This window comes from Mya arenaria, chromosome 5, assembly GCF_026914265.1.
Source record: "Mya arenaria isolate MELC-2E11 chromosome 5, ASM2691426v1".
NCBI lineage: Eukaryota > Metazoa > Mollusca > Bivalvia > Myida > Myidae > Mya > Mya arenaria.
In genome coordinates, this window is record NC_069126.1 from 47,272,451 (window position 1) to 47,297,266 (window position 24,816).

Genomic DNA, 24,816 nt, shown 5'->3' on the forward strand with positions numbered 1-24,816 from the left:
AAACAATGTTTTCCCTTAAAACCTTGACAAGAAGCATTCTCCATTCGAACATCGCACACTGAATTTAATGCTAGCTCTGTATGAATTAACTTCCGGTTGCGTCAGTGTAACGTAATTCGGACATTTCGGATAAACAATGCATTATATTATTTTTTTAAAACAGCCACAATATTTGCTGGAATTTAATTAAATCATTTTGTTTTTTTCTTTTATCAAATTTTGCACTTGAATCGCGATCCAGCGATCTCAGCACTGGTATTTGTGTCGAATATTTTGCTTTGACTTGCGATTACTCGAGTACTCGTTACAGCCCTAGAAAAAAACACACATATTTTCAAAAGCTCAATAGTAGCAAGCTATGATTATAGTACTTACCAGCAAGATCAAACTTTTTTTGTAAAGATGAACCATTTTTACTTCAGACACTTCATTAAGAGCAGAACAGTTAAATTTAAGGACTATTTCCAAAAATACAAGCACTATGCAAGCAGATGTGAAGGCAAAAAAATAAAATAAAATAGTGTTGAGGTGTTCTTTCCAAATTTACGCACTTCTCAATTAGCAGCCTAAAATTCAAGTACTTTACAAGTATGTGTGAACCCTGAAGCAGTCCAAGCATCTTAAACTCTTCTTTGCTGAAAGGAGTCACGTCTAGTTCAAGACGAAAATCAACAAATTTGTGGCCAAATTCAAGCTACCAGGTATGCTGCTAATATTAGTAAGCATTAAATTTAACACCTGTTTAACCAGATGTCTTGAGCGTAGCTTATTATGTAAGATTACATTATAACTATGAAAGGCAATAATAATTATAATAATAATCAGGGTTCTCAATAAGTTTTGGTTGAACCGTCTCAAATAGTAAAGTAAACGACCAGCTTCTACTTATTCTACTGAAAATTCATTTAGTTTTCCAAAATTGTTCTTATTGAGAACACTGAATAATTATAATAATAATGATAATATCAGCATAAGGTCCCTTGCAAAGAAGAGCTATAATGTCATGCAAGATTACCAGCGGTCCGCCAACTGCGCCTTCCAGTGTCTTGATATGGGAGGAGGTGCTTGCATCCATCCATATAGGCGATTCAGGGATGGCAAAACTGTCCTGTATGCGGTATGTAAATTCTATCAACAGGAAGGTTAAAAGATATAGCATTAAATAGCATCAAGAGCTGAACCATTAGAAAGGGAGAGAGTAAAGAAAGGTGTTATAAATTCTGTGTTATTGGCTTAGACTGATTTATTTTACAAAAATTGTGAAACAATTTAATATAATATTATATTAATCACTCTCGCTGGCATAATGTTACATGAGAGTGTGTTGGAAACCAGAGTACTCGGAGGAAACCCGCTTGTCCGGCTTGGTGACAAAAAACAGACTCACATGCGCCCAGGCCGGGTATCAAACATGGGTCACCTAATTGAGAAGTGAGTGTGCTAACCACTGAGCTAACCATACGACTGATACAATCGGTAATATTACATTATAATAATTATAAAACTGCTATTCCTTAAGACAAGTGTTTTCATGTTATCTTTAATGACAAAACTACCATAATATTTAATTAACACTAGAACTCCGCGAGTCGGATGTGTCGCCTGACGAATTATTAACTGTCGACATTATAGCTGTTAGATTGGCATTTTATTCATTTATAGACAATGATGTTGCCATTTAACTTTCAAGTGTAGGTGGCATTTGAACCCTCAATCAGATATACCTACGGAATAAGTTTCAGGTTGAAACCTCCTATAGTTTACGAGATATGCCACGGACAAAACCTAAGCAAGAAAATTAACAAAGGGCAATAACTCTAAAAATATGGCAGCAAGAGTAACGGTTCTTGTGCACTGCACTTGCCCTCAATGAGATCTATCTAGCTATGAAGTTTCAAGTTGATACCTCTTATATTCTTCAAGATATGCCCCGGACAAAACATTAAGCATGAAAATTAACAAAAGGCAATAATTTTAAAACTAAGAAAGTAAGAGTTACTGTTATTGTGCACTGCACTTGCCCTCCATGAGATCTATCTACATATGAAGTTTTAAGTTGATTACTCTTATATTCTTCAAGATATGCCCCGGACAAAACTTTAAGCATGAAAAATAACAAAGGGCAATAACTCTAAAAATATGGAAGCAAGAGTAACAGTTTTTGTGCACTGCACTTGCCCTCAATTAGATCTATCTACATATGAAGTTTCAAGTTGATACCACTAATAGTTTAGGAGATATACCCCGGACAAGCGAAAATGGGACGCGGACGCCGCCGCCACCGCCGCTGACGCCGCCGACAAAAGTAACCCCTATATGTAGTCTTTTCAGGCGACACAAAAAACCATATTAAACTAGAACTGTAAGCCATAGGCTAACGAATACCCCCCACCCCTCCATGTCTAGGTTGTTTGCCCTGGAGTTAGGCCGGACAAAGCTAATTTTGCCTACAAGGGGAGATAACTCCAGTCAGGGTCATGTGACCTGTACCAAATTCACAGAGGCGAAAGTTTACAACATGGCCATTAATTTCTGAAAGTTTGATAAAGATTTGTTGAATAATAACAAAGATGAATCCCGGACAGGGCTTATTTTGCCTACTTTAACACATCAAGGGGAGATAACTCCAGTCAGGGTCATGTGACCTGTACCAAATTCACAGAGGCGAAAGTTTACAACATGGCCATTAATTTCTGAAAGTTTGATAAAGATTTGTTGAATAATAACAAAGATGAATCCCGGACAGGGCTTATTTTGCCTACTTTAACACATCAAGGGGAGATAACTCTGGTCAGGGTCATGTGACCCGTACCAATTTCACAGAGGCGCAAGTTTACATCATGGCCATTAATATCTGAAAGTTTGAAAAAGATTTGTTCAATAACGACAAAGATGAATCCCGGACAAAAAAAAACGGACGGACAGACGGACAACCCGATTCCAGTATACCCCCCCCCAAACTTTGTTTTGGGGGGTATAACAAGAGATGTTTGTCAAACATTATGCCCCCCCTGAGCGCCATGTTGTCAGGATTATATGGACAATAGAATGAAATATGCATGGACCGAAATGACAGCTGATTTGTTGCCGTTAAGGTAGTTTTAAGATTATGACCATTAAAGTGTGAGGATATAGTGTGTTATGACCATGACCTTTGACTCTATGAACTCAAAATCCAGAGTCATCAGCTGGTCACCAGAAACCTAAATGTCAAGTTTGAGGGCCATGGATGCAGGCATTGTCAAGTTATCACACAGACAAGTTTTTTTCGTTCAAGGTCACTGTGACCTTGACCTTTGACCCATTGACCCCTTAAATCATAAGGGGTCATCTACAAGTCAGATGCAACTCCAAGTCAAGTTTGAAGGCCATGGGTTCAGGCATTGTTGAGTTATTACTCGGACAACCTTTTACCATTGAAGATCACTGCGACCTTGACCTTTGGGTCTATGAATCCTAAAATAAATAAGGGTGATCTACTGGTCAGGCTTAACATCCATGGCAAGTTTAATGATCATAATTTCAGGCATTGTTGAGATATCAGTGGGAGAAGATTTGTTAACTTTTTTGCGTTAAAGGTTACTGTGACATTGACCTTGGCCTGATGACCCCCAAAGTCGATAGGGGTCATCTACTGGGCAGGCCCAACCTTCATGTCAAGTTTGATGACCATAGGTGCAGGAATTGTCGAGTTCGCTTTCAAGGTCACTGTGACCTTGACCTTTGACCCTAAAATCAATAGGGGTCATCTACTGGTCAGGCCCAACCTCCATGTCAAGTTTGAGGGCCATGGGTGCAGGCATTGTCGAGTTATCACTCGGATAATCTTTTACCATTCCAGGTCACTGTGACCTTGACCTTTAGCCCAATGACCCCTAAAATCAATAGGGACCATCTTCTGGCCAGGCCCAACCTCCAAGTCAAGTTTGAGGGCCATGGGTGCAGGCATTGTCAAGTTATCACTCGGACAACCTTTTACCATTCCAGGTCACTGTGACCTTGACCTTTGGCCAGATCACCCCCAAAAACCATAGGTGTCATCTCCTGGTCAGGCCAATTCCCCAAGTCAAGTTTGAGGGCCATGGGTGCAGGCATTGTCGAGTTATCACTCGGACAACCTTTGACCATTCAAGGTGACTGTGACCTTGACCTTTGGCCAGATGACCCCCAAAAACAAAAGGGGTCATGTACTGGTCAGGCCCAATTCCAAGTCAAGTTTGAGGGCCATGGGTGCAGGCATTGTCAAGTTATCACACGGAAAACCTTTAACCATTCAAGGTGACTGTGACCTTGACCTTTGGCCAGATGACCCCCAAAAACAATAGGGGTCTTCTACTGGTCAGGCCCAACCTCAAATTCAATTATGAGGGCTATGAGTGCAGGCATTGTCAAATTATATCTCGAACAACCTTTTACCATTTAAGGTCACTGTGACCTTGACCTTTGGCCGATGACCTCCAAAACAATAGGGGTCATCTACTGGTCAGGCCCAACCTCCAATTCAATTATGAGGGCCATGGGTGCCAGCATTGTTGAGTTATCACTTGGACAACTTTTTACCATTCAAGGTCACTGTGAACTTGACCTTTGACCCGATGAGCCCCAAAAACAATAGGGGTCAGCTACTGGTCAGGCCCAACCTCCAAGTCAAGTTTGAGGGCCATGGGTGCAGGCATTGTTGAGTTATCACTCGGACAAGCTTTAAAATTATTTTACCATTAAAGGTCACTGTGACCTTGACCTTTGTCCTGATGACCCCCCCAAAACAAAAGGGGTCATCTACTGGTCAGGCCCAACCTCCATGTCAAGTTTGAGGGCCATGGGTGCAGGCATTGTTGAGTTATCACTCGGACAAGCTTTAAAATTATTTTACCATTAAAGGTCACTGTGACCTTGACCTTTGACCCGATGACCCCCAAAATCAATAGGGGTCATCTACTGGTCAGGCCCAACCTTCATGTGAAGTTTGATGACCATACGTCCAGGAATTGTTGAGTTATCACTCGGACAAGCTTTGGTCTACCGACGGACCGACCGACCGACCGACATGCCTGTGCAAAGCAATATACCCCTCTTCTTCGAAGGGGGGCATACCAATTCAATATTACTCACCTTCAACTGATCGTACATGGATTTGTCTGCAGAAAGATTCTGTAATATTGACCTTGCTCCCTTCTTCCAATATACACTGCCGTGTTGCTGTAATAGTAAATGAACTCGGCTGTAAATACCAACACATAGGTACTCTATGTAACAAAAAGAGCTCTGTAGAACGAACGCCAAAGCATGTCAGTTGTCAATTAGTTGAAAAAGGGGCCAAAGCTATGGGCCTTGCTGTACTTGTGTGCATTGTCTTAGGCAACATGATGGTGTCCTAAAGTTCATTTGGATTTCTTGAACTATTTCCCAGTTATGGCCACCATAAAATGTTTTGTATGCCAATCAAACTGCCAACAACAATGCCAAGGCTATGGTAATACCTCGAAAACAATTACAATTGCAACACTCAGAGAAAGATTAATCTGATAGAAGTTACCTGACCCAAAACTCTATTATATGTGTTGTTTTATGTTTCCAGATTGCAGTGTTAAATTAGCAAATGTTTCACAAGTGTCTTTCATCTTTTACTTCTGTTAATTTTGACCAGGCTTGTGGGAAAAGACACATATTATAAACTTAAATTTATTGATAGAGATTGAAGCCACATACTAGAAGAACTATTTTACCAAAGTACTATGACATTTAAACACATCAACCGCATGACTTAATACCTGTCCATCTCCTGACATGGCAGCTACTCTGGAGAAGTCAAAACCAGCATTCTTCATCTTATCCAGCAACAAGTCCAGGGCCTGTAAAATTTGAATGTGTTGTAATTGCTTGTACCTCTGACATCTGATGCAATATGCAATCTATTTTCAGTGTGAGATGCAAACAAAAGAAAGAGAGAACATCAAGCAGACATTTATGCAGGGCCTATATTCAAAAACACCTTGAGTCTGAGTACTCCACTAATGCATTCAATAACACATTGAGTCTGTGTACTCCACTAATGCAGGGTCTATATTCAATAACACGTTGAGTCTGTGTACTCCACCAATGCAGGGCCTACATTCAATAACACGTTGAGTCTGAGTACTCCACCAATGCAGGGCCTACATTCAATAACCATTGAGTCTGAGTACTCCACCAATGCAGGGTCTATATGCAATAACACGTTGAGTCTGTGTACTCCACCAATGCAGGGCCTACATTCAATAACACGTTGAGTCTGAGTACTCCACCAATGCAGGGCCTACATTCAATAACACGTTGAGTCTGAGTACTCCACCAATGCAGGGCCTACATTCAATAACCATTGAGTCTGAGTACTCCACCAATGCAGGGCCTACATTCAATAACCATTGAGTCTGTGTACTCCACCAATGCAGGGCCTACATTCAATAACACGTTGAGTCTGAGTATTCCACCAATGCAGGGCCTACATTCAATAACCATTGAGTCTGAGTACTCCACCAATGCAGGGTCTACATTCAATAACACGTTGAGTCTGAGTACTCCACTCATGCAGGGTCTACATTCAATAACACGTTGAGTCTGTGTACTCCACTCATGCAGGGTCTACATTCAATAACACGTTGAGTCTGTGTACTCCACTCATGCAGGGTCTACATTCAATAACACGTTGAGTCTGAGTACTCCACCAATGCAGGGCCTACATTCAATAACACGTTGAGTCTGTGTACTCCACCAATGCAGGGCCTACATTCAATAACACGTTGAGTCTGAGTACTCCACCAATGCAGGGCCTACATTCAATAACACGTTGAGTCTGAGTACTCCACCAATGCAGGGCCTACATTCAATAACACGTTGAGTCTGTGTACTCCACCAATGCAGGGCCTACATTCAATAAGACGTTGAGTCTGAGTACTCCACTCATGCAGGGCCTACATTCAAAAACACATTGAGTCTGAGTACTCCACTCATGCAGGGTCTACATTCAATAACACATTGAGTCTGAGTACTCCACTCATGCAGGGTCTACATTCAATAACACATTGAGTCTGAGTACTCCACTCATGCAGGGTCTACATTCAATAACACATTGAGTCTGAGTACTCCACTCATGCAGGGTCTACATTCAATAACACATTGAGTCTGAGTACTCCACTCATGCAGGGTCTACATTCAATAACACATTGAGTCTGAGTACTCCACTCATGCAGGGTCTACATTCAATAACACATTGAGTCTGAGTATTCCACTCATGCAGGGTCTACATTCAATAACACATTGAGTCTGAGTACTCCACTCATGCAGGGTCTACATTCAATAACACATTGAGTCCGAGTACTCCACTCATGCAGGGCCTACATTCAATAACACATTGAGTCTGAGTATTCCACTCATGCAGGGTCTACATTCAATAACACATTGAGTCTGAGTACTCCACTCATGCAGGGTCTACATTCAATAACACATTGAGTCTGAGTACTCCACTCATGCAGGGCCTACATTCAATAACACATTGGGTCTGAGTACTCCACTCATGCAGGGCCTACATTCAATAACACATTGGGTCTGTGTACTCCACTAATGCAGGGCCTACATTCAATAACACATTGAGTCTGTGTACTCCACTCATGCAGGGCCTACATTCAATAACACATTGAGTCTGAGTACTCCACTCATGCAGGGCCTACATTCAATAACACATTGAGTCTGAGTACTCCACTCATGCAGGGCCTACATTCAATAACACATTGGGTCTGAGTACTCCACTCATGCAGGGCCTACATTCAATAACACATTGGGTCTGAGTACTCCACTAATGCAGGGCCTACATTCAATAACACATTGAGTCTGAGTACTCCACTTTTGCAGGGCCTATGTTCAATAACACATTGAGTCTGAGTACTCCACTCATGCAGGGCCTACATTCAATAACACATTGAGTCTGAGTACTCCACTAATGCAGGGCCAATATTTGACTATGTTAGGTTTTCTTTGCTTTTGTTTTTGAAAATTGCTATAGTCCATATACTTAAAACTTAACTTCTTTTCAAAGAGAAGGCTAAACAATATTTGTGTTTGATATTGTTGTTTAATCTGTGTTTTATTTAACTACTGTGCCATACAAGAATACATAAATTTCTGGATATAAAGAAATTTGGTGATATTACAGAACAAATTTTACAATCTTAAGTTAAAATTGTACCTTAAGTTATCTTTTTTTTACCACAGGTAGAAAGTTTTATGCTTAATGTTCATTCTACATTTAAAATATGGGGAGTTAAATTAAGAAGATTTAGTTTTTTTGATACAATTTAAAATTTTACTCTTATTAAGTTAACATATCTTAAAATTATCTTAAGATGCTTCTGTAATATGGGCCCTGGTATCTTGAATTAATACTTGATTAGCCTAAAGCCGGTAAAGGTCGAACTTGAGTTTATCAGCAGAGTACTATCTTGGTAGTGCAAGATTCACACGTACCATACTGTTACTATACAATCTTGAAGCCTCGGCTGACCTCTCATTTCCTCTCCTGATAACACACTGGCTGTAATAACTAGCTCAAATAGGACTCACAGTTAGAGTTATATACGGTATAAGACATTAGTGGATCACAACTGACCTTCACCCACATGACCGTGGGGGCTGTCACTGTAATCTTGTCTGCGTGGATATGGGCACCATTCTCTGTCCTACACATACAGAATAGATACATATATCACTATACATGAACACTGTAATACTACAACTCCAAAAATAATGCTGATTAACTCAAGGTTACTGAAGATTGACTGGCCAAATTGACTGCATTGTATCATGTTTTGACTGATGTGACTTTAAAAAGAATATTCTACCAAGAATAAATAAAAATAAAAATGTGTTCATTAAACAATGACCCAAGTTGATGTACATGATGGCATTTCAGAGATGTAATTAAGACTACAAGTATAGTACATGATAGGTTGAACCAGAAGAGGAATTGCAGTTATCTTTTAGAAGAGGAATTGCAGTTATCTTTTATTTTGTTTAAAGCATTCATATGATAGATGCATTGATAAGATGAGCCTTCGATTACAACAACACAGGAACAAGCCTAGTAGCCTAACATCACCCAAGATCCGGGCACAAGGAACAAAGCCAGACATTAAACCCATACCCAAACTCTGGGAGGTCGGTGTCAAACTTGACATGCTCATCATACTTCACATTCAGATCACCATCCACAGCTATCACCTTGATCTGTAACGAATAATATAAAAAAACAAATGTGCATGAACACCACCATGACACTAGAACCATATTCTAAAATGTCTGTAACACCCCAAGCTGTTTTGCAAGACTACTAAGTGCACAAAAAGGAGGTAATTTTAACAAATATTTAAGAGTTTTGAAGCTAACATAATTCATACTATGTAAATGTAAGAAAACTCAAATGTCCCATAAGAATAGAATTTATTTTAACAACACTTTGATGTGATGAATAATTATATACATGTATAATTTTATGTAGGCTTAGCTACATGTAGAAGGCCAAACATATATTATAGTTCAAGGGCCATAACTCAAACAAATTGCAAAATATTGAGTGTACATGTGAAGAATAAATGTACCCCAAAACATAAATTTGAGTGGCTTACATGTACAGGGCTATCACTTTACTTTAAGTGATAGATGGCCCCTTTGACAGACAAATTAAAAAAAAATGGACTTGATTAATTTCCCAAAAACACAAGGTATTATGTTTAGATGTGTTTATCCTGCATGGGTCATTATAGCTCATGTGGTTGATTGTATGTGAAATGAGACCTAAGAGGGGCAGAACGGAGTCCTTTTGCAAGTAATTGTAATATGAAAATTTATAAATGGCAAATACCAAAGGGGTAATCTTGAACAATCACAAAATAATATAATTGTTAAGTCTTCTCAGGAATCACAATCAATTTTATTTAGTAAACCATTCATATACTTTTTATTCACGTTTTAAATATTCTATTTTTGCCCACTCTTCCCCCGTGCAACTCTCCCCACGTTCCAAATCTGGAGCGACGGTTCATTTCAATAATAGTGTAACGTAACCTTTCGCTCAGGAAAGTCAACAACATCTTAAAATGTACTGGCAGCAACGTGTCATGCAACATCTTTGATTTCACGAAATTGCAAAGAAAACATTTAAACATGCTCTTCTACTTTAGCCCGATAGAATACCTGCTGTGTGCTGAAATCGAACCCAAGAAAAAGGTCTGACATTTCTGCTAGGCGGATACTACACACGTCAAAACAACGAAACGATAAATAATCGCGATTTTCCCTACGCAGTTACATCCCCTTACAAAAGTCGATGGATTCTTTCGTGGGACTGACATTAAAGCACACAAAACGTTTTGGTGAGGATGATATATGACATAAGCGCATTACCAAGATTTTTTTTAATTGTGTTTAACCAATAGTTTGCTCCAAGACTACAACACTATTGTTTCTTAGCGAGAAGCAAAGTAAATGCGCTATTGAACAACCATTTGTTCTTTACCGTGATGTATTTTGTATGAACATTTAGCATTATTATCAATACCAGCTTTAAATGCTGCTGTTATTTCGTCCGATTCGTTTCATAGACTGTATTTTATCCTAGAGCAAACCCTGTGCTATATATGCTATGAACGAAAGAATAATCATTCGGAAACTGATATAATTTTACCAATTTTATCGCTTCATGTACAACAATGTACATGTATATACATGTATGAACTCCTGTTCATTGGAACACATCCTTTTTCATATTAAGAAACATGTAAAGGATTAGCTGCAACGTGGGTGTTGGGGTGAGACGTGCAATGAAATTGTGAGGTCCAGTTTTAACGCAAGTGATGAAGAACAGCACCGCTAGTTTTGGATTGAGCTGCAATGAGTGACGGGTTGAGATGATGCGTGAGTGCTGTTTTAATGTGAGTAAGGAGTGGTGGAGAATTATATCGTGAGTGAAGGTGCAAACTCCAGTGCACTAAAGTATGAGTGCTTGCAGCGTGAGTATTATGTGTTGCAAGGCGAGTTGCCTGCTGAACAGCATCTTGATGGTTGGTTGAGTTGTAACATGAGGCAATGATTAAGCTGCTGAGTGGGGGTGAGCTGCAGAATAAATGGCGGAAAAGCCGCTTTGAGCCGTTGGTTGAGTTGCATCGTGTGTGGAATGTGGACCTGCAGCATAAGTGTTGGGTTGATCTGCACGGAGTGGTTAATTGAGCCGTAACATGAATAATGGAGTGTGATGCATTAAGTGGATTGATGAGCTACAACACTGTTGAACGGTTGAGCTGCAGTTAGTAGTGGGGTGAACTGTAGCATGAGTGGTGGTTGAGTGGCTGGTGGAGTTGCAGCCTGAATGGTGGGTTGAGATACAACACGATTGGAGGGTTGAGGTACAGCATAAGTTAAGTGTTGAGCTGAAGAACGTGTGGTGGGTTAGCTGCAGCATAAATGTTGGGTTAAGCTGCAGAAAGTGGAATGGTGAGCTGCAGCACGATGAAAGGATTGGTCTGCAGGTAGTGGAGGGTTGAACGGCAGCATGAGAAGAGGAATAAGCTGCAGTGAGTGGATACTTTAATAACAGCTTGGGTAATTGATTAAGCTGCAACACGTACGACTGGGTGGTTTAGCTGCAGCATGTACATATCATAGTTTAGCTGCAGTGTTATGGGTTTAGCTGCAGGTTGAGATTTAGCTACATGTAAGTTGAGCTGCAGTGATATGTATGTTGACTTGCAGCATCAGTGAATGGCTGATTTGCAGTTAGTGAATTGTTGAGTTCTTGTGAGTGGATTGTTGAATACCGTAGCATGTGTATCCGGCTAAGCTGCAGAAGAACTTCATGTATGAATTGCAGCATCAGTTGTGATATAATCATCATTCACTTTTGAGTGTGGAGTAATGTGCACTTAGAGAGTTTCAGTGAGTGTGTGGTTGAGCTGCGGGCGTCGGTGTTGGGGGTCAGCTTAAGTGAGTGATTGGATGCAGTTTGTTTTATGGGTTAATGAGTGAGTGATGAGTTGAGTGAATGTTGGGTTGAGTGAGTGTTGGGTTGAACTGCAGCATGTACAATATGTGAGTTGTGTCTTAAGCTGATACGTACGCTAGTGGTGTATGGATATGCAGTATGTAGTGTAATGAGCTATAACATTGGTGGTGGATTAAGCCGCAACCTTATTGGTGTTTTGAGCTGCATAACGTGAGCTGAAGCGTGAGTGCCTTTTTGATATTTAAAGGGGTAGGTTAAGTTGCAGCGTGGTGTTTGAATTAAGATGCAGAGTGACATGTGGGTTTAGCCGGAGTAAGGGATGGGTTGATCTGCAGCGTGAGTGGTTTGTTGTTGTACAGCGCCAGAAAGTTAGACTGTGTTGAGTTGCAGTAATTTGTTCGTTGAATTGCAGCTATAATGGTGGGTTAACTAGAAGCGTGAATGGTTGGTTGATTTGCATCATGGGTGGTGGATTAATGTCAGCGTTCGAGGTGTTTTGAGTTGTGGTTTAAGACTCGGTGAGTAGTGAAGTTAACTGAAGCATGAGCGAAGGTTTGAACTGTAGCGTGAGTGTTGGGTTGAACTGTAGCGTGATCGGTGGGTTGAACTGAAACGTGTGCGGTGGCTTGAACTGAAACGTGAGCGGTGGGTGGAACTGTAACGTTAGTGGTGGGTTGAACTAAAACGTGAGCGGTGGGTTGAACTGTAGCGTGATCGGTGGGTTGAACTGTAGCATTTTTGGTGAGTTGAACTGAAACGTGAGCGGCGGGTTGAACTGTAGCGTTAGTGGTGGGTTGAACTGAAACGTGAGCGGTGGGTTGAACTGTAGCGTGAGAGGTGGGTTGAACTGTAGCGTAAGTGGTGGGTTGAACTGCAACGTGAGCGGTGGATTGTAATGTAGCGTGAGAGGTGGGTTGAACTGTAATTTGAGTGGTGGGTTGAACTGAAACGTGAGCGGTGGGTTGAACTGTAGCGTGAGTGGTGGGTTAATTAAACTGAAACGTGAGCGGTGGGTTGAAATGTAGCGTGACTGGTGGGTTGAACTGTAGCGTGAGAGGTGGGTTGAACTGTAACTTGAGTGGTGGGTTGAACTGAAACGTGAGCGGTGTGTTGAATTGTAGCGTGAGTGGTGGGTTAATTAAACTGAAACGTGAGCGGTGGATTGAACTGTAACGTGAGTGGTGGGTTGAACTGCAATGTAAGCGGTGGGTTGAACTGTATCAGTAGGGGTCGGTTGAACTACGTACATGTATATAGAGTGAGTGTACGTAGGATTGGACGGCAACGTGAGCAGTGGGATTCACCTGTTTCGTAAGCGGAGGTTCAACTGCAATGTTTGCACTGCAACTTGAGCGTTGGGTTGAACTGCAACGTGAATGTTGGGTTAAGCTGCAACGTTAGCAGTCGGTTGAACTGCAGCACGAACAGTAGGGCGAGCAGCAGCATCAATGGTGGGTTGAGTTGAAACGTGAGGGTTGGGTTGAGCTGCAGTACTGAAGTGGTTTGTTGAGCGCATGAAGTGCTTGGTTGTGCTTCAGCGTGCTGCTTTCAAGATTACTGTGTTTATAAAATGTATTTAATTATTTTATTTTTATTCTCGAACTTTTGCAAACAATATCATTGAAAAAAAGCCTTTTAACATACCATTGATTCGTTTGGTCACATGCTTATGTTTGACGGCCGAAGTTAGTGGGAGCGTTCCATTGACTCTGATTTATTACTAACGAAAACATGTCGCAACAAATTGATATAAGCCAGTTACCAGTTCCTCAGTTAAATGCCCTGAATCAACAGCTTCAGGAGGTAATTTTATTGCTTGTAATATTTTAGTCAAATGTATATGTTATTTTAAGCCTTTGTCGAAGAGGTACTTCAGTTTTGTATTTGGGCCTCATCGATGTTGAAAGACGCTTATTCAAGTTATTGAATTCATAATGAAGTATGAATTCCGAATTCTTTATGCATTCATTAAGTATTGTAATGAGTTCGCAACTATTAGATATAATGGGCTCAAATTAAAATAAAGGGGTCTGAAATTGAACAAGTTAAAGATCATTAGAATTCCTGAAACACTACTCCTGTAACTGTAAGGAAAAGTGTGCCCGGTGTTGTATTTTACATATATTTAATTCAATGGATAGCGATACAAATCAGTAATTAACACCTACCATTCATAATGAACTGGTTACTTCTACAACGTTTAACTTGTCAGACTGGTGTCCTGGTTCTGTGTCTACTACATACATACCCCAATTTCCACGTCTGGTCCCAGTCAATCAGCGATATCCACTGGGTCATGTTGTGTTCACATGATACCAACACTGGTAAGGGTCTCAATCCCATGACCGCCAAAACAATAGCACAGGGATCTCATCAACTGAGCTAACCCGGCAGCTGGTTCTTACCCAAAGTCCACACATATCACTATGTCTCCCCCATTAACTTTTCAGGCAGATCAAGGAACTCTTGCCTTTTAAAACTGTCGGAACACCATCACAAAGCTCAAACCAACTTTGCTAACCAGGCAACTGGTTCTTACCCAGGCCCTTTTCTATAGTATCCACGGGTCCGATTATTTTTTACGGTAATGGTTCGTTCAACATCCTCATGAATTGTGTGATGTTAAGTTTTGGGTATTATTGAATTCAGAAATGTTTTCATCACATTCAGATATCAGAATGCAATATTTTACTGTCATGATGTATTGCAATAGATATTTATACTCACAGAGTGATATTTCAGCCATTTCAGGTCTTTGGAACGGGGAGAAAAACTGATATTTTACATAATTTGCTCAATTGCAAGAGACAGAAAAGCTTGTTATTTTAATTGTAAAACTTCCAATTTTTTTATGTAAAGCGATTGTTTTTTGGGTCTAGGGTCTTTTCTCCAAAATGGGCAGAAAAGGCATGTTACCCACACACACTACAAAACTTGTGACACATGTGTCTTGTTTGCCTTTAACTTAGTCAAAGAATATGTTTACACATTCCATGAACTTTGTTTATGAAGTTCAACATATTAAGTTATAGGCTTCTGCTGTTATTGAAAGTGTAACTATCTCGTGCACCAGTAGTGCACAAAAATGCACAAACTGTCAAGTTTACTCTTAACAGTACTGTTTCATAACAGCTGACTGAACTACTATATTTTTCAAAGATCTTTACCATAAAATCTGTTGCAAGTGGGCTACTGTGGATCTTGCTCGCAGCCATGTAGAATTTATATAGTAATAGTACAAGTCAATTACTCATCAAATTCACATGTTTACATGAAACAAATATAACCATGCATCATGCTATTTCAGGAGATTGAGTTTTTCACGAACTCACTCCAGCAGTTGAAGCATGCCCAGGGAAAGTATGTCGAGTCCCAGGAGAGCCTGAACAAAGTTGGACCAGAGAGTAAAGGCAATGACATTCTCGTGCCCCTCACATCATCTGTATCCTTTAATACGAAAATACATTTTGATCCTGAAGGGGGTGAAAAAGTTCTTCCTGCCTCTTTTTTCTTAAAGGGACTTGCTCATGGATTGTAAAATGCACGTTTTAAGAAAACAAAATTTGTATTACAAAATAAAGAGTGGCAAATCATTAGGAGTGTTAAAACTAAGATACTGACAGCTAGAACCCTTCAGCAAATGTTGATATTTGCTCAAATATTGTCTTAGAAGACCACAATTTTGAATACTGTTACTATTGGCATTCAGCGATTCGTTGTAGCATGATTGATTGCTAGATGGACATTATCATGTGATTTTATCAATGTACTTTGAAATGGTCAAAATATCCATTTAGTTGTGTAGTGGTAGTTCTTGTGGCTTAGTGGTTCTGGCGTCGGTTTTCTTTTTCTTTTCTTTTTTAGTTTCACAAAATGGGTTGGCCCACCACTAAAACCAAAATATTTATTTGTAATTTAATTGTATTTTTCCCCAATTTCTGTATTTTAGAGTAAAATAATGATAAAATAAATGTTTTCATATAAATTACTGGGAAATCTAATTTTGGTCCAAAAACATAAGCGCGTCCCTTTAATGTTACTGTGAAATCATTTATATTGGTTGGCATGAAATTTCGTGGTTTGCCGAAAAAATACAATTTCGTGGGTACTTGAATTCGTGGTTTTTCATTTTTGAAAAAAAAATCGAATATGCGATCGTCCTAGATCTTCTGCATAATCTCCACGCGCTGGCCCGTGATTTCCGTTTTCTACGTCACAGGGTTTCTGACACTCGCTAAAGTGGTATAAGATGCCAATTAGTGCATATACCCATGTCAATTATCGATATAATTGGGAATTAAGGTCATAAAAGAATATGTACCCTGATCATAAATACAGATAGGGGAAGCCATTGAATACCAATTAAGAATTTTGCAAACTTTGGAAACACCGAAAAGGTGCGTATAATTGAGTAAACAAGATCATTTCAATTTTTATTCACACGTTTTTGTTTAATAAATATATTGAACGCGTTGTTTTGTACTTTGTCACGTTGGGTGCTCAGTAACCTCCAATGTAATCGATTAGTTATTTCATTGAAGAAAAAAAATCAAATACCGACACTCATCATGCACCTGGAGATTTTCATTAACAGCACACGTTTAAACACGTGCTTCTGTCATTTGGTTCATAAAACACAATTAATTGATTTGATTTATTATTTGTTAAAGGCAAATATAATTTATTAACAAAACAATGATAGTAAAATATACAGTGAGGCAGGTATAAACGCTGGATACTGCGACTTCTGTAACGAATAAAAAGGTACATAACATGGCAGTTGAAATTAAGGATCTATATTTCGTGGGATCTTAAATTCGTGGATCACCCTACCCACGAAAACCACGAACATTAATGCCCCATGAACATTAATGATTTCACAGTATTTACAATCTTTTAACTTTTTCTAGAAACATTCTTTGAATTTGTTATTCAATATTTTGCTGTCTGACATTAATGGTAACAGTTTTAGAGCCACTGACAAATCTACGAAAACTGTTTTACTTGTGTTTGTTGATACAGTTTGATTTTGAATCGTCTGAATGTAAGAAATCCTGGAACATGCGTTTAACACTGTCCGTGTCTCAAATTTTATGATAACAATTTACTTTCCTGAGCTGTGTACAGATGTATGTGCCCGGACAGCTGAGTGATGTTGAGAATGTACTAGTGGACATCGGCACTGGATACTACGTAGACATGGTCAGTACCAGTGATTTTTTATGGCATTTTTTTCAACATCCATGCCATCATGGGTAAACAGTACTAGCTTAATCATGTTGTGACTTGAACTTTTTTTATGTCTCCCCCATTTATGGGGAGACATATTGTTTTTGCCCTGTCAGTCAGTCTGTACGTCACATTTTGTTTCTGCTCAATAACTATAGAACGCTTCGACCCAGGAACTTCATACTTGGTATGCTTGTTGGTCATGACTAGTAGATGACCCCTATTGATCACTAGGTCAAAGGTCAAGGTCGACATGACCTTGAGATGAAGAAACGGTTTCTGCTCAATAACTAAAGATCCTTTGGGTCCAGGAACTTCGTACTTGGAATGATAGTTATTCATGACTAGTAGATGACCCCTATTGATTTTGAGATCAAAAGGTCAAAGGTCAAGGTTACCTTCAGGTAAAAAACGATATGTAGGCAGTGACCTTAAGTTTAAAAATGGTTTCTGCTCAATTACTAAAGAACGCTTTTACCCAGGAACTTACTACTTGGTTTGCTAGTTGGTCATGACTAGAAGATGACTCCTATTGATTTTGAGATCAGTAGGTCAAAGGTCAAGGTCACCGTGACCTTGTGGTGATAAAATGGTTTCCGCTCAATAACTAAAAAACGCTTGCACCCAGAAACTTCATACTTTATATGCTAATTGGTCATGACTAGTAGATGACCCCTATTGATTTTGAGATCACTAGGTCAAGGTCGGCGTAACCTTGCGGTGAAGAAACAGTTACCACTCAGTATTTAACGAACGCTTGCACCCAAGAACTTCATACTTGGTCTGCAAGTTGGTTATATTTAGTAGATGCCCATGTTGATTTTGTGATCAGTCCGTTAGTCAGTCAGTCAGTACACCAGTCTGTACGTCACACTTTGTTTCCGCTCAATAAATAAAGAACGCATCCAGGATCTTCATACTTGGCTAGTAGATGACCCCCATTGATTTTTAGAGCAGTAGGTCAATGGTCAAGGTCACCGTGACCTTGAGGTGAAGAAACTGTTACCGCTCAGTAACTAAAGAACGCTTGCACCCAGAAACTAAATACTTGGTATGCAAGTTGGTCATGTAGATGATCCCTAATGATTTTGTGATCAGTAGGTCAAAGGTCAAGGTCATGATGACCTTGAGCTTAAAAATGGTTTCTAATCAATAATTGAATAACACTTGCGCCCAGGAACTTCATACAATTAAAAACTTTGTTTACATTTTCCCAGATTCCATTAGAGCTCAGTTCCTTTCGAAAACCAGCCCACGCATGCCTAGATTATGGGCCTTGAAAGTATAAAAAATCAGTGATTCTGTAAACAATTGCTTGTGAACACAATACAGTCTTCAGTTTTGATTGTATCTTGATGAAACTTGTACAGTATCTAGATATCTATTAGAGCTTGGTTCCTTTTGAAAACCAGCCAGATCCGCCCATGCATGCCTAGATTATGGGCCTTGATAGTTTAAAATATGCTATTGTGTAAACAATTGCTTGTTAACACGATACAGTGTTCTGTTTTGATTGTATCTCGATGAAACTTGTACAGTATTTAGATATCCATTAAAGATCGGTTCCTTTTGAAAACCAGCCAGATCCGCTCATGCATGCTTAGATTAATGGCCTTGAAAGTATAAAAAAATGCTAGATTTAGCTAAGTCTATTTTTAGCCAAGTCTACATGAGCGAAGTCTTTTTTACCCAAGTTTACATGTAAAATCACAATTGCTTGTACATGTTTGTTCAAATTATGCCACTGGGGTCATAACTGGCCACGCCCAGGGTTCACAGGTTTGGTATGTATACTTAAATTGGGAAATGTTAAAAATCTTTTTGTCTGAAACAGCTATGCAGATCCTTGCTATTTTGAACAAGGCTTTATTTAGTGGTCCACTACCATGGTTGTTCAAATTATGCCCCTTGGGTCAAAACTGGCACTGCCCCGGGGGTCACAAGTTTCCTAGAGACTCATTTAAGAAATATTTTCAAAATCTTCTTGTTTCAAACCACAAGGCCCATACCTTTGATATTTGTTGTTGAGCATCATATGATGACCGTCTAGCAAAACATTTGAAATTATGCCCCTTGGGCAAAAGCTGGCCCCACCTTTTTAATTTTTAAAGCTACAGCAATGAAATTTTGACCATGTGCACAGTTTTGCAAACGAGCATCAATTGTGTCCTTGACTTTGACCTTTTAACTTGGCACATATTAAAATAGTTCATGCAACTAATCTGCTTACAACACTTTCTGTCCTCAGATGTTGAACGTGCAACGTTTTCAACTAACTCAAACACAAAAAGTGAACTATATATTTGTTGCCTATTACCCATACATACATGCTCTGAATTGAAAATGCCACAAGAGCCATGCCAGTAGAGCATAGGCCCTCTTGGGCCTCTTGTTTTTTTAAATAATTTATTATTTTTTCATTCCTCTTCAATAATAGACCTTTTACAAATTTATGACATTATTTTGGCATTTTTTTCAGCTTTTACTATTCGAGCTTCATCGAGTGTTAACCCTAACCCTAGCTTTCAACATACATTGGCTTTTATTATTTTATTGAGAATTTTAATTAAATGACATTTCAGGAAGCAATACTGAAAAATTCATTATCATATCAATTACATTGCAAAAGATACATATTTTCAAGATAGACTGTTGATTGCACATTTAGAACACTAAATTTTATGACACACACGTGACGTCATTACAAAAGCAGTGGTCGAAATTAGCACAAGCCCGCAAGCCCTGCACTGGTAAAATGTCTTTCGGCCTTGCTCAAATTCTGAATTTTATATAGCAGGGCTTGTTCAAAAATATGATTCCATGCAATAGTATAAGAATTCCCCCTTGTACATCCGAAATTCTAATTTCAATGACTGCAAAAGTACATTTTATAATTAAAATTACGTGAAACTTTAATGTATCAATATTACAACTAGCTTATAATTTAAGTTGTTTTTCTAATACGCAATCTATAAGAATATTAAAAAGATGATTCTTTTATGTATTTTTAATCCATAAGGTCTTTTTTAAGTACATACTATAATTGCAGTCAAAATAAGTCCGGATGAAATCCATGTTTGCTATGGAAATAAAAGTAAACTAATGGCCATAATAGTTGAGAAAATGATGCGCCAATGACAATCCTTTAAATCCAAGAAGTTCGGAAGAAACTTATTTACATAGAAAAAATCATTATTTTTAATCCCCCGCCACGGAGTGGGGGGGGATTATAGGAATGCACTTTGTCCATCTGTCATTCTGTCTGTCCGTCCGTCTGTCTGTCAGTAACATATCGTGTCTGGTCTATAACTTACTTATGCATTGATGGATTACCATATTACTTGGTACAAATGTTGTCCTTATTGAGACGATGTGCAGTGACCTTGACCCGGGTCCACACCTCAAAGGCCAAGGTCACACGAGACATTTAAAGGTCAGAGTACACATGCTTGTGTCCCCGCTATAACTTACTTATGCATTGATGGATTACCATATTATTTGGTACAAATGTTTTCCTCATTGAGAGGATGTGCAGTGACCTTGACTCGGGTCCATACCTCAAAGGTCAAGGTCACACGAGACATTTAAAGGTCGAGAGTACACATGATTATGTCCACGCTATAACTTACTTATGCATTATTTGATGGATTACCATATAACTTGGTACAAATGTTGTCCTCATTGAGATGATGTGCATTGACCTTGACCCGGTTCCATACCTCAAAGGTCAAGGTCACATCTGACATTTAAAGGTCAGAGTACACATGCTTGTTTTAGCCAAAATAACCTTGAAATTGATCTTACCTACACTACACACAATATGAATAACTTTAACAAATATCCTTTTATGATATGTTTTATATATCCAAGAACATTTAGGTTACCAATCAAACAATTTGTATTTCCTATATTCCCACTCTTGACCAGTGGTTGTGTACAATTTTGGTCAGATTCTCCGTACCAGTCGGGTTGCGAGAAAAACAAAATATACTAAAAAACAACGGCGGAAGATATAGCCGTTCTTTGGACTGCCTTGTTTATCTATGAAAATTTCATTTGTAATTGTTATGTCCGAAAGCCCAAAACCTTGCGTTGCGGCTCATACATGATATGTGCCAAAGATCTTTGAGTCTGATTTTAGATCTATGCTTTTATTTTCATTATGCTTTTATGTTGCAGAGTGTGAAAGCTGCAAAGGAGTACTTCAAGCGCAGAATAGATTACATCACTAAACAGATCGAGAAAGTCCAGCCTGTTGTACAGGAGAAATATAAAATGAAGCAAGGTAAAGCAGTGATAAAACAGTTGTGTATAGGAAATTATTGACAGGACACAACAAGTTTGTAGTTTGCTTATGCTCAAAACAATGTCCATATTACTTGTACTGTCACTACAGAGTTCTTGTCTGCTATATAAAGTGTGCAGTCATGATAGTGTAGTAGTTTATTGTGGTGATAATACAGATTATGTAAACTGAAAAGAGATATAAGTAATAACTTATAGGGACTGCACCCACTAAACAAGTGATTGGAATTATACACAGGGAACTCAAAGTTCAAGTTATGCATACGTTCAGTCACGAGGGTTGGCTGCAGTAACTGTGTTGTACCATATTGTAAAGGAGAGCTTTGATTGGTTGTGTGTGTATTTTGAAATGTTGCTGAAATTTATCTGCCTACTACTATACCACGGTATGAGCTCTGTCTACCAGTTAATAATGTTCCCATATGTGAATTGATTAATGAACCCAAACATAGATAGCATTCTCCAGTATGGTACAAAAGGGATTTCATATGTATAATGGCTCTTCATGTAATCTCTTTACATCGAGGACCCATTTCAATAAAGATCTTAGTTAATTTTAGGAGTAATATGATTTTATCTTAGTGTCAGGGTTTTGTCATTTTGTCACATATCTATGTATCTAAATGAGTTTACTTGTACTGATGTTGTTGACTGTCTCCTAAGACACAGTTCTGCTCAGCAAGTTTTAATATATTATTGTAAGGCTTTCCTAGTTTGTATGTGAAGATGTCGCAATGACCTTGTTATCATTAATAGTACTGACAAAAACTCTTTGTCCTGTAACTAACAGATGTTCAAGATATTTTGCTGGCAATCATATGCACATGTGCTGTGCAGTGCCAATATAAGTATTCTATTGTTGAGTTATGCACATAAAAGAGACAATCTTCCCACTAATTCCAAGCCCAAGTTTATGGCCACAGACTTGATCCATGATAGCTCTCTCTCTGTCACTTGTACCTTTACACCATTCTCTCTGTTTCAGTGGTGACTGAGATCATGCAGATGAAGATTCAGGCCCAGATCCAAGCCCAGGGCGTGACCACCAAGACGTGAATCTCCCTCGCGTGTTAGCTCATTTTTATGTAATAATTATACTAATAAATCCTCATTTCTAACACAATCGTTGTTATATTTTTATAATGTTTTTGACAAACATCCTTTTGGGAACCTTTTCAATAATATAAACTGGATTGAAATGTTCAAACATTTCACCCGCATCTCATGAACTTCTCTTATAACCATATCAGACACTCCTATGATACCTTGTGGTGACACCACTCATGTGTGTAGCTCTGACTTAAATAATTGTTGAGAATGCTCCCATAACTCTGGCTATAAATATTTTTATTGAGTTATGTATGCTCCCAGAACTCTGGCTTTAATCATTAATAAGGTATGCCTTCAGAACTCTGGCTTTAATCATTGTTGTGGTTTTCCCCAGAATTCTTGCTTTAATAAGTGTTGTGTTAAGCCTTCAGAACTATATCTTAAGTAATTGTGAGGTATGCCCCCAATAAATCAGCCTTTAATAATTGTTGAGGTATCCCCAAGGAACTCAGGCTTTAATACTTGTTGAGTCATGCACCCATACCTCTGGGTTTAATACTTGTTGAGTTGAGTCCAAAGATCTATGACTAATAATTGTTGAGGTATGCCCCCAAAACTCTGACTTAAATAATTGCTGAGTTGTGCCCCCAAAACTCTGACTTTAATAATTGCTGAGTTATGCCCCCAAAACTCTGACTTTAATAATTGCTGAGGTATGCCCCCAAAACTCTGACTTTAATAATTGCTGAGGTATGCCCCCAAAACTCTGACTTTAATAATTGCTGAGTTATGCCCCCAAAACTCTGACTTTAATAATTGCTGAGTTATGCCCCCAAAACTCTGACTTTAATAATTGCTGAGTTATGCCCACAAAACTTTGGGTTTAATAATTGCTGAGGTATGCCCCCAAAACTCTGACTTTAATAATTGCTGAGTTATGCCCCCAAAACTCTGACTTTAATAATTGCTGAGGTATGCCCCCAAAACTCTGACTTTAATAATTGCTGAGTTATGCCCCCAAAACTCTGACTTTAATAATTGCTGAGGTATGCCCCCAAAACTCTGACTTTAATAATTGCTGAGTTATGCCCCCAAAACTCTGACTTAAATAATTGCTGAGTTATGCCCCCAAAACTCTGACTTAAATAATTGCTGAGGTATGCCCCCAAAACTCTGACTTTAATAATTGCTGAGGTATGCCCCCAAAACTCTGACTTTAAGAATTGCTGAGTTATGCCCCCAAAACTCTGACTTTAATAATTGCTGAGTTATGCCCACAAAACTTTGGGTTTAATAATTGTTGAGGTATGTCCCCAGAACTCTGGGTTTAATGATTGTTGAGTTATGTCCCCAGAACTCCGGGTTTAATGATTGTTGAGGTATGCCCCAAGAACACAGGGTTAAATAAATGTTGAGGTATGCCCCCAGAACTCTGTTTAATAATTCTTGAGGTATGTCCCCCGAACTCTGGCACAATGATTGTTGAGTTATGTCCACAGACCTCTTAGGTTTTTATGATTGTTGAAGTATGCCCCAAGAACACTGGGTTAAATAACTGTTGAGGTATGCCCCCAGAACTCTGGTTTTATAAATGTTGAGGTATGTCCCCAGAACTCAGGGCTAAATAACTGTTTAGGTATGCCCCCAGAACTCTGGTTTTATAAATGTTGAGGTATGTCGCCAGAACTCGGGGCTAAATAACTGTTGAGGTATGCCCCCAGAACTCTGGTTTTATAAATGTTGAGGTATGTCCCCAGAACTCTGGTTTTATAAATGTTGAGGTATGTCCCCAGAACTCAGGGTTTAATGATTGTTGAGTAATGCCTCCAGAACTCTGGCTTTAATAATTGTTGATGAATGCCTCCAGAACTCTTGCTTTAAGGATTGTTGAGTTATGATTCCAGAACTCAGGTTTTATTGATTGTTGAAGTATGCCCCCAGAACACTGGATTAAATAACTGTTGAGGAATGCCTCCAGAACTCCGGCTTTAAGGATTGTTGAGTTATGATTCCAGAACTCAGGTTTTATTAATTGTTGAAGTATGCCCCCAGAACTGGCTAAAAGGATTGTTGAGGTATTCTCCCAGAACTCTGGCTTTAATAATTGGTGTGTAATGCCCCAAGAACTATGGCTTTAATGATTGGTGAGGTATGCCCCCAGACCTCTGGCCTAAATTATTGTTGAGGTATGCACCTTGACCTCC

General features: G+C 39.0%; 2 protein-coding genes across 4 annotated transcripts in view; one reads left to right on the forward strand and one right to left on the reverse strand.

Annotated features, from left to right (window-relative positions):
* The window catches only part of LOC128234851 (xylulose kinase-like), a 60,142-nt gene extending 49,862 nt beyond the window's left edge, over positions 1–10,280 (reverse strand). For all 3 annotated transcript variants that reach the window (XR_008261054.1, XR_008261053.1, XM_052949395.1), the window contains exons 1-6: positions 10,225–10,280; positions 9,176–9,258; positions 8,642–8,711; positions 5,772–5,852; positions 5,113–5,199; positions 1,016–1,108 (exon numbers count right to left, since the gene is read on the reverse strand). Coding sequence is in view for 1 of the 3 variants with exons in the window: in XM_052949395.1 (XP_052805355.1) it covers positions 1,016–1,108; positions 5,113–5,199; positions 5,772–5,852; positions 8,642–8,711; positions 9,176–9,258; positions 10,225–10,266 (456 nt within the window). In the remaining 2 variants the exon portion in view is untranslated. The remainder of the gene's footprint in view (positions 1–1,015; positions 1,109–5,112; positions 5,200–5,771; positions 5,853–8,641; positions 8,712–9,175; positions 9,259–10,224) is intronic.
* Positions 10,281–13,700: 3,420 nt separating this feature from the next.
* LOC128233906 (prefoldin subunit 5-like) lies at positions 13,701–22,685 on the forward strand. The gene is made up of 5 exons (XM_052947782.1): positions 13,701–13,831; positions 15,336–15,470; positions 17,156–17,230; positions 21,437–21,542; positions 22,548–22,685. The coding sequence occupies exons 1-5, from the start codon at positions 13,760–13,762 to the stop codon at positions 22,616–22,618; spliced, it is 459 nt and encodes a 152-aa protein (XP_052803742.1). The 5' UTR covers positions 13,701–13,759; the 3' UTR covers positions 22,619–22,685.
* Positions 22,686–24,816: the final 2,131 nt, after the last annotated feature.